Source organism: Topomyia yanbarensis, chromosome 2, assembly GCF_030247195.1.
Source record: "Topomyia yanbarensis strain Yona2022 chromosome 2, ASM3024719v1, whole genome shotgun sequence".
Classification (NCBI taxonomy): Eukaryota; Metazoa; Arthropoda; class Insecta; order Diptera; family Culicidae; genus Topomyia; species Topomyia yanbarensis.
In genome coordinates, this window is record NC_080671.1 from 132,797,920 (window position 1) to 132,816,117 (window position 18,198).

General features: G+C 38.0%; 1 protein-coding gene across 1 annotated transcript; it reads right to left on the reverse strand.

Annotated features, from left to right (window-relative positions):
• Positions 1 to 4,883: 4,883 nt before the first annotated feature.
• LOC131686231 (uncharacterized) lies at positions 4,884 to 8,241 on the reverse strand. Its single transcript, XM_058970481.1, has 7 exons — positions 8,113 to 8,241; positions 6,550 to 8,050; positions 5,956 to 6,491; positions 5,809 to 5,892; positions 5,355 to 5,755; positions 5,155 to 5,287; positions 4,884 to 5,091 (listed from the first exon to the last, which is right to left on the reverse strand). Exons 1-7 carry the CDS (start codon positions 8,188 to 8,190, stop codon positions 4,924 to 4,926), a joined length of 2,901 nt encoding a protein of 966 aa, XP_058826464.1. The 5' UTR covers positions 8,191 to 8,241; the 3' UTR covers positions 4,884 to 4,923.
• Between the last annotated feature and the right edge of the window lie 9,957 nt (positions 8,242 to 18,198).

Below are 18,198 nucleotides of genomic sequence, written 5' to 3' on the forward strand. Positions count from 1 at the left end.
GCTGAGCCGATCTTTATGAAATTAGTTTCAAATGAAAGGCCTAACGTTGCCATTTGACACTATTATTTTTGATTTTCGATATGTTGTTTACTCTCTGAGATATGGGCGATTTTGTTAAAACACAGCACACACAGTTTTTGGCGAATAACTCTTGAACATATTGTCCAACAAACTGCACATTAAAAGAAAGCTTGTTAAAATACCTTTCTAACAAGCTATAGATTGTCTGAATCCGTGCACGAGCGGCGGAGATATTAAACATTTTGTATTTTTAGTCCTCGCTTACCAATTTCCACTAGCTAAAAATGAGATTGTTTCATATATAGTATTGCTTTACTGGTGTTTTAGGGGCAAAACTAAACCGATTTTGAATATCGGGGTATGAAATCACATCTACGTGATTCAAGTAATTCGATGTTGAGAACATTTTGTGAATTACCTTTATAATAAATTAACTATTTCTCAAAAATCAATATATAAGTTCACTTCAAAGACAAAATAATGTGTTGATAAAGAAACAGTGAGTTCTAGTATTTATCCCTTGGATTAGGCATTGCGTTCAATCATGAAGTAATTGTTGGATGGTATATCAATACACAGATCAATAAGTAATTCACCTAGTAGTGAGATAAAGGATTTCTCATATAATTATACTCGTGGCGTCACCGAAAGCAAATGTATGTTTGAAGCCCAAAAATCTAGCGAAAATTTAGCTCTTTTCCAAGATTTAGGTAATACTGGTTGTGGTACAAAAATTACTACTCACATTAATTATGACAAGAATGAAAGGAATCAATATATCATACTAATATACCTATAAAAATAATGTCACTGCATTAAGGTTGCACAGAGAATGCGCAAAATTCGCAAACGAAAAAAGCAGTTTTTTTTCCACACCGTATGTCAGATCTTAATAAAAATCAATCAGCAGTACTGTTACAACATTCTACATACGCTGATTGATTTTTATGAAGATCTGACATACGGTGTGGAAAAAAACTGCTTTTTTCGTTTGCGAATTTTGCGCATTCTCTGTGGAACCTTAACCATCATTTGCCATTCCTCACACGCCCCCCCCCAACTCTCTCTGTCTCTGTCTCTCTTCTATCGCATCTATCTAGCTATTTCTGTATCCATTTCTAAGTTGTGTGATAATCTGCCAATCTGAAATATTTATTAATTTTAATTGCGAAGGTTTGAGAAAACAAAACTATTTTTTGTCTGCTGCTACATCAACTCAATTTTAATTCAATTGTATTCCAAGCCTGTATCTACACTATAATTAAGGAAATTCATGGCTATATTCGAAAAATATTTGGCTTAACTGGGTAATATGAAAGTTTGACGATGAAAATTTTCAAAAGAGACATTCCACGTGCGATATTTAAACTATTCGTATCTCTATTGAATTTTGAATGAAATATATACTCAAAGACTGAAAGCTGAAGCCAGCAGAATTGGTCTTGCCATCAACGTTTCGAAGACAAAATACATGAGAGGAAGAGGTTCTAGAGACGACAATGTGAACCTCCCACCCGAGTTCGGATTGACGGTGACGAAATCGAGATGGTCGATGAATTCATGTATTCGGGCTCACTGGTAACCGACGACAATGATAACAGCAGAGAAATTCAGAGAGGGATCTTGGCGGGAAATCGTGCCTACTTTGGATTCCGGAGGACGCTCCGGTCGAACAAAATTCGCCACCGCACGAAGTTGATTATCTATAAGACGCTGATTAGACCGGTCCTCTACGGTCACGAGACCTGGACTATACTCGTGGAGGACCAACGCACCCTTGGAGTTTTCGAACGAAAGGTGTTGCGTACCATCTATGGTGGCGTGCAGATGGAAGACGGAACGTTGCGCAGGCGAATGAACCATGAGTTGTATCAGCTGCACATTCGTTGTATTGGTACGAACTTTCATGAAAAATAACGGATCGAAGACCAAAAATATCCACAAACCAGATCCAGGAAAAGAAGTCTCCCAAAGTACCCACTCTCGATGGGGGATGCAACTACAATGTGTCTTCTAACTTATCGTCGTCCATATCTGGATATACTGAGTAGTTTGAACCATTTATTTTTCACAGTATTGGTCTGTATAGGACTTATTTATCCATATTTCCTGCACGATAATTCCGAACGAAACAATATGAAAGCTATAAGGATGAATTGAAAGAGACTGCATTGCAATCAACTGAATGCACGGCTTTTATGCTATCGACATAGCCTAGACATTTCACACTATTTACTTCAATGCAAATAAAAATTTTGAAATATCTACCTGTCTCATTCACGAATCGTATTCTCCCTGCCTTTCTTCGTTCAAGGGGCTTGAAAGCACATGTGACCTTGTCTCACTTTACTATATTCAATTGCGCGTTAAAATACTGGACCAGTAAATTCTATTCTGTACATTAATCTTTTTTTCGGGAATATGTGACCAAAAAGTAAACTTCGAATTTCAAAGCAAATTGAGCGTTCCAGGTTCCTGATAAATAAATATGGTCTAACAATAAGGTAGAAACACCAGATAATCTTAAAACGACGCCGTCAAGTAAAGAAGCATGAAAACAAAAAGAATAAAACCAAAAAAAGATGGAACCCCCAGAAAGTCCATTGCATATTTATTAGCCTTTTCTCAGAAGATGGGATTTTCAAAAACATTTCAAAACTTTTTGATGCAATGGTTCTCAAATTCGTACAATCCGGTTTATTCATTTTCTTAATTCAAAAATATTTTTAGCTTTAAATATATGACCATTTCATTTTAATTAATTATTTCATTCCGCATCTTTTTATTCGTTTTGTTCATCTGCGTTCATTTTACTTATTTTATTCGTTTCATTCTTTGGATTCACTCTGATCAGTTTATTCTTTTTGTGCATTTTACTCATAACTCATTTAACTTATTTTATTCATTGTTTTCATTGTATACATTTTATTCATTTTTTCCAGTTTAATCATTTTGTTCAGTTTCTTCATTTTAATAATCTGACTACTTTTTCAGTTTCAATCTTTTCTTACAAATAGTTTATTTGATTCAATTTATTTCTTTATATTAATTTATAACCTTTTACCATTTGATTCATTTGATTCATTTGATTCATTTGATTCATTTGATTCATTTGATTCATTTGATTCATTTGATTCATTTGATTCATTTGATTCATTTGATTCATTTGATTCATTTGATTCATTTGATTCATTTGATTCATTTGATTCATTTGATTCATTTGATTCTTTTGATTCATTTGATTCATTTGATTCATTTGATTCGTGTGATTCATTTGATTCATTTGATTCATTTGATACATTTGATTCATTTGATTCGTTTGATTCATTTGATTCATTTGATTCGTTTGATTCATTTGATTCATTTGATTCGTGTGATTCATTTGATTCATTTGATTCATTTGATACATTTGATTCATTTGATTCGTTTGATTCATTTGATTCATTTTATTCATATCCTTAATTTTATGCATTTCATCTTCAGTTATTCGTTTTATTTCATTCAATTTGTTAGTATGAGTCAATTTATTCTATTAATCTTAGAACTATATCTAAATATAATCTTAATTTTTATTTAATAACCTAATCTAATTTGATTCGTGTAAATTATAATTTTGATTTACATTAATTTTTCTACTCATTTTATGAATTTAAAAACCTATTATTTCATTTTTTGCCTTACTTTTTTATTTCGTTTGTTTTGTTGATTATCTATAATTTATTCAGTTTATTCGAGATTTTATTCGTGCAAGACTAGAAACTGTTTTCATCCCACCTCTAGTTGGGTGCATACTTCTCGTGAGTTCTGCAAACTAATCCAATAGTGAAATGTGTAAGAAATGTCTCATCTCACTGCTAGGTGGATTAAATCGGTTTTTTATCAAAAAATCTCTGGATTAAAATATTGTATTCCTAAATCTTCGAAAATATACAATAATAAAAAAAAGTTTCCAAGAGTGATAGATGTTATCATGCCATTTAAAGGGTGTTTTCATCATGAATATAAAAAAAATATGTTCCACAATTTCTAATAACCCACGAACCACGCTACCGCAATAACTAACCTTCTATAGAACACTTATTAGACCGGTTGTCTTATCGACTATGTTGGACCAACGTACCCGTTACACGTAACAGGAAAGGAAACACCTTTCCAATGGAATTAAAAGAATGAAATCACAAGGTATACTTTTTGAGTTAGAGACATTAGAAGACAAACAAGCTGTTTACGGAAAAAGTTGAATAACTTTGTAACAGTTGAGAGTTGATAGTTTGTGTAGAATGATTTTTGCGCCAAATATCTATCACCCCTCGAGCGATTTTTAACGATGAACCAAAGTATATGATAGAGCTTCCTGGTTTAATTCCAGTAAATTAGTCTGTGTATAGTTTTGTTCTATCGCATCCGTCAGTCCCAATTCCCTACCATTTGAATCGTCAACAGACACGAAAATAAGCGTTTCACCCGTACTTGATTTTTATTGAGATTAATAAAACTTGAACAATTATTAAAATATTAAAATTTGTTGAGCAGGAAATGCCGCCCCCTGGTTTTGCCGCTCGGGGCGCTCGCCCCCTTAGCGCCGCCACTGCCGTGGGTAGTTGTTTTAGGCGTTCAAATATGTTGAAATTGTTTGTATTTAGAGTCCAACTGGTGCCAATATGGAATTAGTTTAGTTTTAACGTTTAACTGATTTCAATTTGGTGCTAGCTACTAACTAGATGAGTTCGAAACACAGAATAAGATTCCACAGTGTTGTCATCTAAAGCAGTAATGGATGTTAAAGAAATTCTAGGCTTTCGTTTATTACGCTCTCTAGATCGCAGTTTGGAAATGAAAATAGATGCATTTTATTCGTCAACATGGATTTATTTTCTGTTTTTATATACTTTATAGATAATGTTACTTCTTTACGTGCAATCTCAACTGTTTGCGAAGCAGATCGAAAACTTCCTTTCTTTTGAATGCATCGTTGGCTTGTCGGAGTTCCAATTTTCTATTTTTTCGAGCTTCCAACTCAGACTCTTTTAAAATATCCAGCGGAAGTTTGTCGAGATTGGCTAAGAGATCCTGTAAAATGTTTACACATTTAAAGCAGAGAATTCATCTTTAAACATGAACACAATATCTTACCATGATAAACTGATGAATGGTAGACAATTTTTCCATATTGCTGATCTCAACAATTTCTTTACCGAGATTCTTCGATTTGCGGAAAAAATCGTATAATTGTCCCAATATGGTCGATGTAACTCTCATAGTTTTGCTTGAAATAAAAATATAAGCATACATTCATATACTTATACAAATTAAATAATCATCATCGCTCATACTTGCTAACACATTTCTTCAGTGGATTCCCAAGCAACTGGTTCATCTGTTCCTTCATAGAATCATTCTTCCGTTGTATCGTTGCAATCTTCTTACTATACAATTCCAGCATGTAGTTGTGATTGCTGAAATATCTGGGAAACTCATCCAGCACTGCCTTGTAGTTGTAGTCAATCTGGCTGAAAATCATCAGTTTTTGATTGTATTTCTGAATCAATTCAATCGTGCGATGGTTGATTTGGCCCAGGCCTTTCATCAGCAACTCCAGTTCCGGCGTACAGTTGGGCTGTTTCTCCAACTGCGGAAAGATCCGTTCCGTATAGAAGGCCGCTATCTCTGTTCCGATATTTGGTCCTCCAGTGCGGATGAAGAGCGATTTGCAGTTTTCGACACTAGCTGAAACCTGATAGGAAGACTAGAATTATTGTTCTCTTTTTGACAAATTTGAAAGCGTACTGAGCTTAGGGATCCATCTGGGTCTCTGTGTAGATGATCGTTTTCAAGTCTCCATTGAGGATCCATAAGTAAATAGTAATAGTTCTAAAAACAAGTGGAATTTTTTTAATAAACAAAACAGTTTTTGTTAAGACATCAAAACAATACTCTGATGTGCATAATGCTTGTCCATCGTTTCTCCAACAGAAGAATCTTTTCCGTCAAAACATCAACCTTGTTCTGCCTATCTTTCAGTATATTTTTCAGTCGTTTGGTTTCCTGTTGAGCTTCCTTTGCTCGCTCGGACACATCCAGAACTTTATCGTACGCATCGTCTTTCCAAACCTTGAACAGTGGTTTTGCCTCATTGCAGAAATCTTTGATCCAATTGGCAAACTTCTCCTCCAACCGCTGTCTCTCGCGAATTTTCAGCAGATTCTCTGCTATGTAGTACTGTAGGAAGGTTTTGCGTCGCTGATCTCGCATATTCAGAATGTCCGTTTTGGGGCAAAACTTTCGCACCCGGGGTCGGTAGCGAAGCTCGTGAATGTAGTAATTGTCCCATTCGGTAGCCAGTCGGTTGAAAAATTTAGTCTTGAAACCAAGTTGCTCTTCTTCGAAGTCCGGCGCATTGACCTGTAATCGATCGCGTACATTAGTACGCTCACGCATCAGACTCGTATAATATTTAGAGGTTGTCTTATCTTCAATAGAGGAAATGTAATCAATCAACAATTCAATACCTAAATTCGAACAACTTACATCTCTTCAAATCCTTTGCCTTATCCTGAAAATCCGGATCGATGTAGAATGCTCCGAGCAATCCATCGCTTCTGGACAAACTTTTAAATCGATTGAACGGAAGCTTGAGTTCTGCCCTTTCCGGAGCATCCTTAGGTTCTTCCGGTACCTTAAGCTGGCGCAATCTCGACCTTGATCTGGCGTTGTCTGAATCATCCACAGTAGGTTCCAGTTGCTTGAAATCTTGGAAGCTCGTTAGTTTTTTCTGCAAACACTCATCGTACAGTCGGCGATACTCGAGGGATTTTTCCTGAATGAACTCGTGGTAGCGTTTCCGTTTCTCCGATATTTCCGGCTGACCATCCGGTTGCTTGAGAGGAGATTTATTAGTCTCTTTCGGTGATCTACCGCTTTCCAAGTCCGATCGGCGGTCTAATTTCTTCATCTTTAAATTTTCCTCAGACCGATCGTACAGCAACATTGTGATTCGTTTCAGACGATCTTTCTTCAACCAACGGCTTCGGAGGCGATCTTTCCGTCGCTTTCGTTGAGTTTTGACGGTGGGTATACGAAAATACGGTGTTCTTAGGAACGAAAGTATTTTGACTTCCTCCATCTTATCTTCGCCATCCGATGATTCGTCACTGCTCTTGGGGCAAAGAGGGATTCTCATGTGGGCCAGTCTAGTGTTGATGAGGTTTCGTTCCCCTTCCTTCACGGAGTCCATTTCGCGATAGGATCTCACCAGTAGGCTCAACGGAATTCCAAATTTAGTCTCGCTCTCTAGAAGCGGATCCAAGCGTGGTAGTTTCGTGAATGGTCCATACATGTGACCTTCAACGTGTGGAATCTTTGTTGTTTTGCGTAACTTCGTCATCCGTTTTCCTTCATTGGAAATGTAGTCATGTGGTTTAGTGTCCACCGACGAACCCAACTCCGACTCCATCATATCCTTCTCACGCTTGATAGTGTCGAAATTACTTTTGTTCTTAAAATAATGCCTTTCTCGTGTAGCCCAATCTCTAAAGGAAGATCCCTGTGCAGCACTCGGACGATGTTCATCCAATAGCATCTTATCCAACTTCTTGATCATCACCTTGTAATCATTATCGGACAAGTTCGTTTTACTATTCACCTGACATTGCGCCTCCGATTGTTCCGAGGGCGTTGATTTCTCGATATTACCGGCCAACTGCAACTCATCGGTCATCTTTTTGATGAAAGCTTCTATGTTTCTGTCCTTCGACCAAGTTTCGTTGCCACGGCGACACAAGTTCACCTGGCGTAAATCCTCCGTCAGTGTCTCCAGTACTCGATTGGATGTTCGCATCCTCATCAGCTTCTGAACGGTGGAAAATCTCTGCGGGTGAACCTTGGAACGGTAGTGGGGTTTCTTGCTGCCCAATCCGCCCAGAAAGTTGATTTCGTTCGGTGGTCGATTGAAAGGGATCTCGTAGTTGCGGTTCCTGTACGGCAAGTTGGATGAGAGATCTTCCCGATCCCAGACGAAATTTTTTGTACCCTGTCGAGTGAAAATGTTTCTGGTAAAAGTTTAACAAAACGGAAATGCGACATATATTTTACCTGAATGACCGATTTCCTGCTTGAAGTGGTGAATTTGGACGCATTTCGCATTGACGTTCCATTTCTGCGACCGTTCATGTTGAAACTAGATCTGGTTATTACTTCGAGTGGTGAAATTTTTGCTGTTGATATCGATAACGGAATTGCCATAGAACGTTGCTATTTCATTACTATGGACAACCGGAATACATGCGCGTTCGCGTTTTTGTGTACATACCCAGCCTTTAGGGAGCAACATGTTGCACAATATTTCACTTCGCGTCCTTCATTCTTGTTGATAGGTTGAGTGGTTTACTGCCCATGATCGCATATCTGTCATATTTGCATTTTTGACGATTTTGCTTTTATTGTCCCAATCGTCTTTATTTCAGGTCTACTTTGTGCTACATTTATAATATTGACAACTTTGTTCTACGAATCGCGAAAAAAAACTACGAGTCAGTTTGTCCCATTTTAAAAATGACTGCATGTCAGTCCCATATAAATAGTGTTCGCATATCGGTCAAACCCAAATTTCTAGTAATATTTCAGGAATAACAGCAAATATTCGGAATTATTCGAATTGGACATTCATGTTTACAGTTTCTAGTTCTCTTCTCCACTCGAGGACGCTAATTTTTCCCTTCCTTTGCACTTTCCCTCCCTTATTCATTCTTCTAATTTTACAAACTAATACAAATTCTACATAGGATCACAAGCCCATGTTTATGTGGTCTACATTGTGTTGGAAAACATTCGTCAATTACATAATGGTAATGAAATTGGTTTGAACTGTTGTTACGGTATGTAACACAGAATGGGGAGCTAAAACAAGTAACCTAGCCTTCAGTAGCGTCTAGCCTTACATATTACCCTTCCGGCATTCTCACTAGTGCACTGAATTCACACCGCTCAAGAAAACCAGCGACTTCGTATTTTCTCTTGTTCTAAACAACGGAATCACGTCGGAAGTAGTGCGTTTTATTTGTACAATGATACGTCGTAAAGCGCACTCCTTCCGACGTCATGGATTAGCACTAAACAAAATAAAAATGATTGTCGCTGGTTGGATTTTCCAATTTCAACTTAACGATAATGGAGAAGTATTGTTGAATCAAGTTTCTACGATAATGTATGTTTTGTGTTTCAATGCCAATGAATGTTTAGTATATTCAGATTCGGTTTCTGTTTCGTAAAAAGTAAAATATAAGAAAGAAAAACTTTAAATTGTGCTAGTTCAACTAATATTTATTTAGTTTTAAATACGCTAACGATACTTGTCATTTCTTTTCGGGTATATTAATCCAGAAGTCCTTCTTCTCCTGACCAATCAATGGAAGAATTACTTTCAATAGAGCCTTTTTTCTTTCAGCTTCGATTCCACTTGGTTCCTTTTGAATCAAGAGAGTGTTCTCAAGGTTGAAAATGATATCAGTTATTAATCTCATGTTCTTTTTGGTAAGCAGCAAACATGTTTCCAAATGACTATCATCTTCGACTGCATCACTGTAATGTAAATCGTAAAATCCTTTTTGGATAACCACACGCATTATTTTATCCATATACGGGCGGGGACGACACTTATTCAGCAAATACGGGGTTGTTGTGAATTCTGGTTTGAAGAAGTGTTGAGTTTGCATTTCAAGTACCTCGACACATTTTTTGGCACTCTTTACAACGTCTCTGAAATCGTTGAATGTGATGGGTGGGTTTTTGCGCATCCTTCCTTCCACTGCAGCGTGAAAGCTATCAGCGGACATAAACGTGTGTCCACTTTCAAAAAACTTTAGCACCAATTCCTCCACCTGAGTTGATTTTGAATTGATCAAAATAATCAAATGAAGGAAAAGGTTCCAATTTTTATTTTGCGAGGAACAGTTGTCTAGCCATATAGTTACGCGCTTCATGTCACCAAATTGACATAGAACACGATGGAAACAGCTTATCAAATCAGTCGCTGAACGTCCACTTATTGCTTCTTGCCAGACACAAGCAATTGTGGGAAATTTCTTCGAGTACCGTAAACCGGGGTGACATTGATCACTTTTCGAAGTAATCATTGCATATTTTTAGACGCAACACATTTTTTTCAAGTTTAATATTTTTAAACCATGTACTGATGTAAGGAGAACAAGATTGGATGGTTTTACCTAAAATTGTCCGCTTACAGCTATTTTTCCAAAAATGATTTCAAATTGATGTCCGTTTTCGTATTCCGGGGTGACTTTGATAACCTGCATGTTCACCCACATTAATTTATTGATGTCAATGTTTTTCATTCAAATGTTTGTTTAAACTAATTCTGAAAAGATGCTCATTGTTAAATAGATGTTAATTGGTATTATACAAAGTATTTAATGTACTGTAAAATTCGAGTAACCAAAATTCGTATAATTTGTGTCCAACTAGAATAAAAGATTGTGAAAACCTTTGAAACTGCTAAAATTGTTTTATTTCGGTGCTTTATCAATGTACAAAATGTTTCATCCATTTTAACACGTTGGGATATTGAACAATAAAAAAAGTTGCAAGTTTTAGCTTAAAAAAATTTGAAATAATTGCCAACTAGTTTCACAAAAAATTGTATTTAAAATAAACAAACTCTTAAAAGTAAATTTGGTACATCCCACTCTAAAGGAAAATAAAATCTCGCTTGTAATTTATTACTCTTGCTCAAATCTGAGATTTATTTGTTTCATAAAAAATAAACACTTTTTGAAGCTTCGTAAAAATAAGGTAAAGTCAAATTTCGGTTTTTTGTAGTTTTTGTACCTAAAAACCGAACAAAATACTCAAAAAGTATAACAAACCAGTATTTCATAAGTTTAGAGTAAAAATCATTTCAAACTAAAATGATTCGGTGGACTATTCTGGTTTAATAAGCGATCTACGAAAAAAGTTTCGAGTGATCAAAGTCACCCCGATGATCAAAGTCACCCCGGTTTACGGTATTGTCCGACAGGCGCAAATGACTCATTGTAAGCCAATAGTCTTTGAGAAAACACTATTGTCTTGAGACCTTCCAGCAGAGGTAACTGAATAACCTTTGATTAAATTCGTGTTATCAGAACTCTGAACAAAAATTGATCTTAGTTACCTTTTGCAGATCTGCCGACAGAACTATGTGTCCCGGTTTTATAGACTCGCCGTCAGCTCTATATGCAGCCCTGGAAGTTTTGGCAAAATTCAGATGCTTGTGATAGTTATCACAAATCGAACACGTGCCGACCGGATTCGTTGAGGATTCATGCTTCACCTCTTTTTCATGTTGCTCCTTATAAACGCAGGTTTCGCACTGCTCACGACCGAGTTTGACGAGCGATATGTACATCCGTTTGAGCACACGGCAGTAAAACTCATAACTGACTTTCAATCGTTCGGTGTGCATGAAGCTTAGGTGCATCGCTTTCTCCGTCAAATCGGATGGCAAGTAAAGTCTGTTGGGAGCATGCTCCCTCGATAATGCGACACAGTGGGATTGCACGATAATATGTGACGCTTAACGGCGTCACGCTTGATTGTGCTCCGAGCATCACGACCACGCTTAAAGGAATTTGACTCCAGATTGATGCGACGATAGATTATATTCCTGAATTGAATACAATTTTCAGAACAGGCCAAATTATTATCAAAATAGATCTTACCCGCACTCGTGTGAATACCCAAGAGTGTTCAAATAAAATTTACGGCACACTGGTATCAGATCTCCGGCCGCCGTTTTTGCGTTGAATTTGTACCTGTAGAGCTGCTTTGGACGGCTATCAACAGAAAAACGGGTTTTCTTCCTTCTTTGAATCGGAGTTACTTACACCGTTTCCCGTATATGCGAGTCCTGCTCACTAGCAGTCACGCTCCAGAACTTTTCGTGTTCCTTGACTCTTTCGTCTTTCGACACAAATGCTCCACAGTCTTTTTACATCCACAGTTGCCCACCTTAGCCGCATGGCTCGTTCGCCGTTTTTTGGCAGAAAGCTCAGCTTGCAATTGTTTTTTCGTCCTTTTTTGCGTGCAAGTATTTTTCCGTGTCTCATCCTCCGAATCCGAAATATTCCATTGGGAAGAATTAGATGTCTCGGCCTTAGTGGGAATTTCACTGCTTTGAAATTAGGAATAGTTTCGAATATTGATGAATTTAATTAAACATCTCTGTAGAACGTACCTTCCAGTGGCCTCTACAGTGTAATCCTTTATTAATCCGTTTCCGGGTGTTTCCTCGTCGGAAAATTGGTCGCTTTCATAGGAAGCGATTAGTTCCAAACCGGACATCTCGAAGCACACAAAAATGTAAACACCTGTACTTGTCACGAAGCAAGTCAATATTTGCACTGCAACGCAGTAAGCTATGGGACTGGTGTGCGGTCATATTCATGAAGTAGATGTAAAATGACCACATAAGAGTCCCATTAAGATTTATTCACAATAAATGCATCAAAAAGAGGTTTGTTTAATTGTAAAGGAGATAAACAAATCAATATTAATGCGTTTCAGTTGTTCGACTCGAAAATTTCAACTGCATGGGCTTCATATTTGAAATATAGCGAAAACGTATTGCAAACTTTATCGCTCGTTTTCTCAGCTTCATGAAAATGCAAACGGGACTGATATGCGGTCATGGGCAGTTTACAAGTCTGAAGAAATGGTGTGGTTTTCAAATTACTCGTGTTTTTAGCTTAACAAAATAAAGATTAGAATAATGCTTTTCAATGCAAAACATTTGATTTGGGATGCCCGTGACCATCAGTCGATTTTTTGGATTTCCTCTTGAGCTGCCGTCGTTCTATTGCAAGCATCGTCAAGTGAATGAAAATTTCTTCGACTTCGAATTAAACATCATATGGCAACACATTTTAATCAATTTTGTGTTTGATGTTACCGAACCTATATCTAACATTAGTCGATAGTTGTTTCAATATAAGGCCATTACAAATATTTTTTAAAAATTATGTCACCCCCCCCTTCAAAATCGCTGAAAAAAATCAGGGGGCAAATAATTTTTTTAAATTAACCAGAATTCAAAAAATTATCACGTTTTATAGAACAACAATAGCTTCCATAGAGTTTTGCTTTTCGTAACTGAAAACTATTATGGTAGTTTTAGAAATTACCATCCCATGATAATTTTTATTTTGACCATTCTCGGGTAAATGTGAAGTTTAAATGAGATTATCGATCCAGTCCAACACCAAATGAAACGTTTGCTGGTCGCGGAAGGAAGGACCCATCTGTGTATTATCAAACAAACATCCCGAGCAGAGTCTGATAACAAATTGAGAACTAAACTTGATGTTGTGATGTAGTAGGGAATGATTGCTCAGGTTGTTATCCTTTGGTCGTTTTAACGGTTAAAAGATCAAAATCGAAAGCAGAAAAATTACACTATGACATCAAACAGAAAACTATTCATGCTATCAATGAAAGCAAATTGAAAACTCATTGAGATGGTGAAATATTTCATTGATAACAAAATAAGTAATCAATTTGATGAAATAGAAACAAACATTTTTTTCTAAAAATGTAAGCACATCAAAATGAGATCAAAATATGATGTTATATCTGAAAAAGTTTAAACTGATATCAAAATAAGATTTCAATTTGATGCTTGATATCAAAATATGTTGTCTATTTGCTGTAATTTTGATGTTGGACTTTGCTCGGGATCTCATGGAAAGGCTAATACAGACCGACTTCTGAATCGATTCCATTTTAAACGCAACAGTCGATAGAGACATAATCGATCGTTGCATTCGAAAATAATTTCGATAAGGAAACAATCTGAATTCAAATCAAACTCCTGGAGATTTATATGTGGATCAATATTCAATATACATGAGCTTTACCGAAAGGTTTTTGACATTTAAAAATTTCATATGGGATCGTAGTATTCATACCGTATATCCGCAGCCATATGTGCGATTCTTATGAACTAGATCAGATCAAAATCTGCTACTAAACCTTCCATTTAAGGCTAAGCTTGTGAAAATCGAATAAGCCGTTTTCCAAGAACTCGAAGAGACATTAATTCTGAAATATTCCAAGAACCAGAAACATGCGAAATTTTCGAGATAGACGCTGGAATCAAAAGAACTTTATCTGGCCATCAGCGATCAAGAATGCTCAAGCAAAACTAAATATAGATCTTACAAATAATGGTATCATCGGCACTTACCGCAGGAAGAACCGGGAATCCATTATCGATGTCAATTTTTGTAGCCTTGGAGTAACCGGAAAGATGGACTGAAAAGTGTGCGAGGATATATCCACAGCGACCACCAAGCGATTTGGTACAGCATTGATAACAGGACTATGAACTACACATGAATATGAATATGTAGGAGATAAATAAACGAGTGAAGATGGAAAACAGCGATTTTTCACAGGAACGTGTCCGTCGAAGAACTTGAATTTCAGGGTATCCTCTTCAACCTAAATGCGAACGAGTTCACGGCACTACTAACAAAGGCGTGTAATGCGACCATACCAAGGGATGGGAAACTGAGAAACGGTCGCCGGGTGCAATACGACGATTATCGATCTACGTATAAGTTGCCTCCGAGCTTGGAGAAGAAGTCGGAGATCACTTCGGTTTCTCATCTCGCTCAGTTCAGAAGCTAGAAATCGCTCCGCTGCAATAGCAGGGCAAGTAATCAAATTTATCCGCGCGACGCTTGGCAAAAACTGTTTCCTTCTGCCTAATGTGTGATACGTGAACAAACAATGAGTGATAATGCCAAGCAAAAGTATATCACGATGCGGGCAAACTGTGTTGCTGTTGACTACACGAAATATCCGGTAATACCATCAATTCATGAAGGGGAGCAAATGTTGAAGGTGAACTTGAAGTTCAACGTAGCTTGCGGTACTTTATGCGGTGCAATTCCACCATTTACGTCATGCGGTACTGAATATGTTAAAAAATATTAGTTAGAATCATTCGCCTCCCAGAACAACATGAAACACATCATCGAATGTAATAACATTTTATACAGTATCCCAACGTATATAGATGTTGACAGCATTGAAATAAAGATACATGACCTGGCACCACGTACTAGTTCCTTCGCTATCAAACAAATCCTGTCAAAATACGGAGAGGTGAATAGTGTTAAGGAAGATACTTGGAGGAACTTCTTCCCAAGACTCCGCAACGGCGTTCGTGTGGTGAGAATGCGTCCGACAAAACCTATTCCCTCTTACTTGACTTTCACATGCAAATCACCTCATGGTGTTGAATATTCTCAACGAACACTAGTCACGCACCCAGGACAGATTCCTACCTGTCAATATTGTGATCATCCGCTACACCACGGGAAACCTTGCGCAGAGACTGCTAAAGAAATTCCACCTGATACGACCAAAGCCGGTATACAATCATCGTATGTTAAACCACAACCAGTTGGTAAACCAACGACTGCAGACCGGACATTCACAAACACCAGCTCAACAACGATCGGCCCCAGTACCACTAAACCAACTGCCATTACCAACATCGAAGTAACAACGATTACAGCAAATGTTTCCAAACCAACAACCAACACCACCAATAAGGAATCTAATACCGATGAAGAAGGATTTACAATAGCGACCCGTAAGCACAAACAACAAATAAGAACATCCGACGATGAGCAAGATGAATGCAGTACCGATGATGACATGGACGTAAACGAAAACGCGAGAGAAGACGGACCAAATGACCCCCAAGGTGCGCTCCACGGCTCAGTTGTGCTCACGCATTGTGCCGTGTCAAATATATTTAAAATTAAAAAAAGAAGTCAGAAAGCTCGAGGGAAGCGAGCTGCAAGAACCGCTCTCAACAAAGCAGTCAAGCTGTACAAGAAAGCCTTGCCACAAAGCCAACGCGAATTTCCTTAGGAGAGACCTACAAAGTTGGCATAACAAAGATAAAAGGCTCAGTTGCACCACCTGAAAGGTGCCCGGAAAAGATGGAGGTCACCATCGAAAGGTTTTCCCCCACAACATGAAGCTATTTACGCTGTACAGTGAGGAGGATGATCACAAAAATGAAGATCGATTTACCAACAAACAGCTTATCGAGATGGCGAAAGCCATAAAAGTGAAGCGATACATAAGAGCCCGGATATGTTCAAAACGATCCGATAATTGGAAGCGACAAAAGCTGATGTTGCTTCCGATGCCGGGACAACATGGAAATCTTTCAGCGTAGTCAATATATCCCTTGGTAATGTTAGAGAGAAGGAGTAATCCTGAACAAGCTAACGAAGTACGCGGACCGTGAGAACGGCATCTCATGTAATTCGGCTTCCTTATAGGCAGGTCTACAGTGAAATCCATCCAAACGGTTGTGGGAGCTGTGGAGACAGCAGAGATAAGGATATCTTTTTTGCGTGGTGGTTCCCTTAGGTGTGAAGAATGCTTCAATAGTACTAGGTGGGAAGCAATCGCCCATTCGCTGTACAGCATGAGTAACTCTGCAGGATATTATAGAGCTACTTTCAGTACCGAACACTGATCTACGAGACAGACAAGGGGGAATCACAACTACAACTGACGTTCCTCAACTCGACGCTGTGGAACGCAGTGTACGATGGAGTATTGAAGCTGAACCTTCCCAGAGATATAACGATTTTCGGCTTCACGGATGATGTGGTGTTCCAAGTAATCGAACAATCGCTAGAAGAGGAGACACTCGACACGGAGACGATTGCCCATCATAAAACAGAGTTAGTGATGACTAGCAGCCGAAAGACAGCGCGGTCGGAAAATATATCATCGACTTGAACTTTTAAAGTTACGATGATTATGTTAAGGGGAAGGCTGTGAGAGCAACCACAGCTTTGCTTGAGGCGCCAGTGTACTGGGCACTACGAACCAGCGGAAATCGCTGGACCGAAGCATGTGAGTAGACTAGTTTCACCGTCAGGGACAAGATCGAGTAGGTCGAGTGAAGCACCAGCGGTGGGTCGTCGAGTTTTCAACGAACCGGAAGCAGCGAACCAGAAGCTACGCTCCATCCGGTATCGCCGAACCGTCCTCGCCAAGTACTGGTTGGCCCTTTGAGTAGGATTTATGGACTATGCGAGTAGATTGCGACAAAACTGGGAGCTAAATGACTCGCGCAACAGGCATCGGTATCGGGAGAACCTCCGACGAGGAATTGAGATGGCTCGCGAAAACAGGAACTAAATGGTTCACAGAAACGGGTGCCAAATGGCTAATGGAAGTTCACCACTGCGATTAGCCGGATATGTGTTCGGAGCTAAACCGCTCTAATGTATCATTTTGTCTTAAGACTGAATCAGCCTCCCCACGATATAACGCTTCGATTTAGTCTCGTGGAACAAAAGGAAGGAAGAAAAGTGAGGACTGTTAGTAGTGGTTATGCACAAAAGTGAGTCCCACCTAGGGCCAATGCAGTTTTGAAGCTATTTAACCATACTATAAAACATACAGACATTTTCAGATATCGACGAACTGAATCTAGTGGTATATGACACTCGACAGTCCGGGTGTAGCTTAAAAAGTCGAGTTTCAGAGTGATTGCACAGTCTTCCTTATATGAAAAACCTTTGACCGATTTTCATGCCTTGTGTGTACAGTCGGACCGACTGTACACACAAGGCATGAAGGACCTTGTGCCGCCACAACGAAACGAAAACTATTCAAGCAACCAAAAGTTAATACCTTAATGTACTCTTAAATGTTTACATTAAGTTCAAAGAGAACTTTCAAGCTTTTATTGGGAATTTAGAAATTGCACTGTTCGGAAAATTATTTAAAACGAAAACTTTAGCATCCCTTTCCTATGTGAACTTTTGATTGATTCAGTAATGTTTGCTTGAATTTTTCTAGTAAAACAAATAGCTCAACCCCGCTATACCAAATCACCCTGCGGAAACGTCCACGAGAACAATCGAAAGAAAATGTAAAAAGAAAAAAAAATTGTGTTTATTAAAATAAATATTTATTTTTTGTTTGCCCCCCCCTTCAGAAAAAAATTTGTACTTGGACATAATTTTTAAAAAAGATTTGTAATGGCCTAATTTAATGAAAGAATTTCTCGCACCACAGCACTTTTCTCAAGATTTTTCAAATTATAGTAATGATTATATTTATTATTATTATTATTAT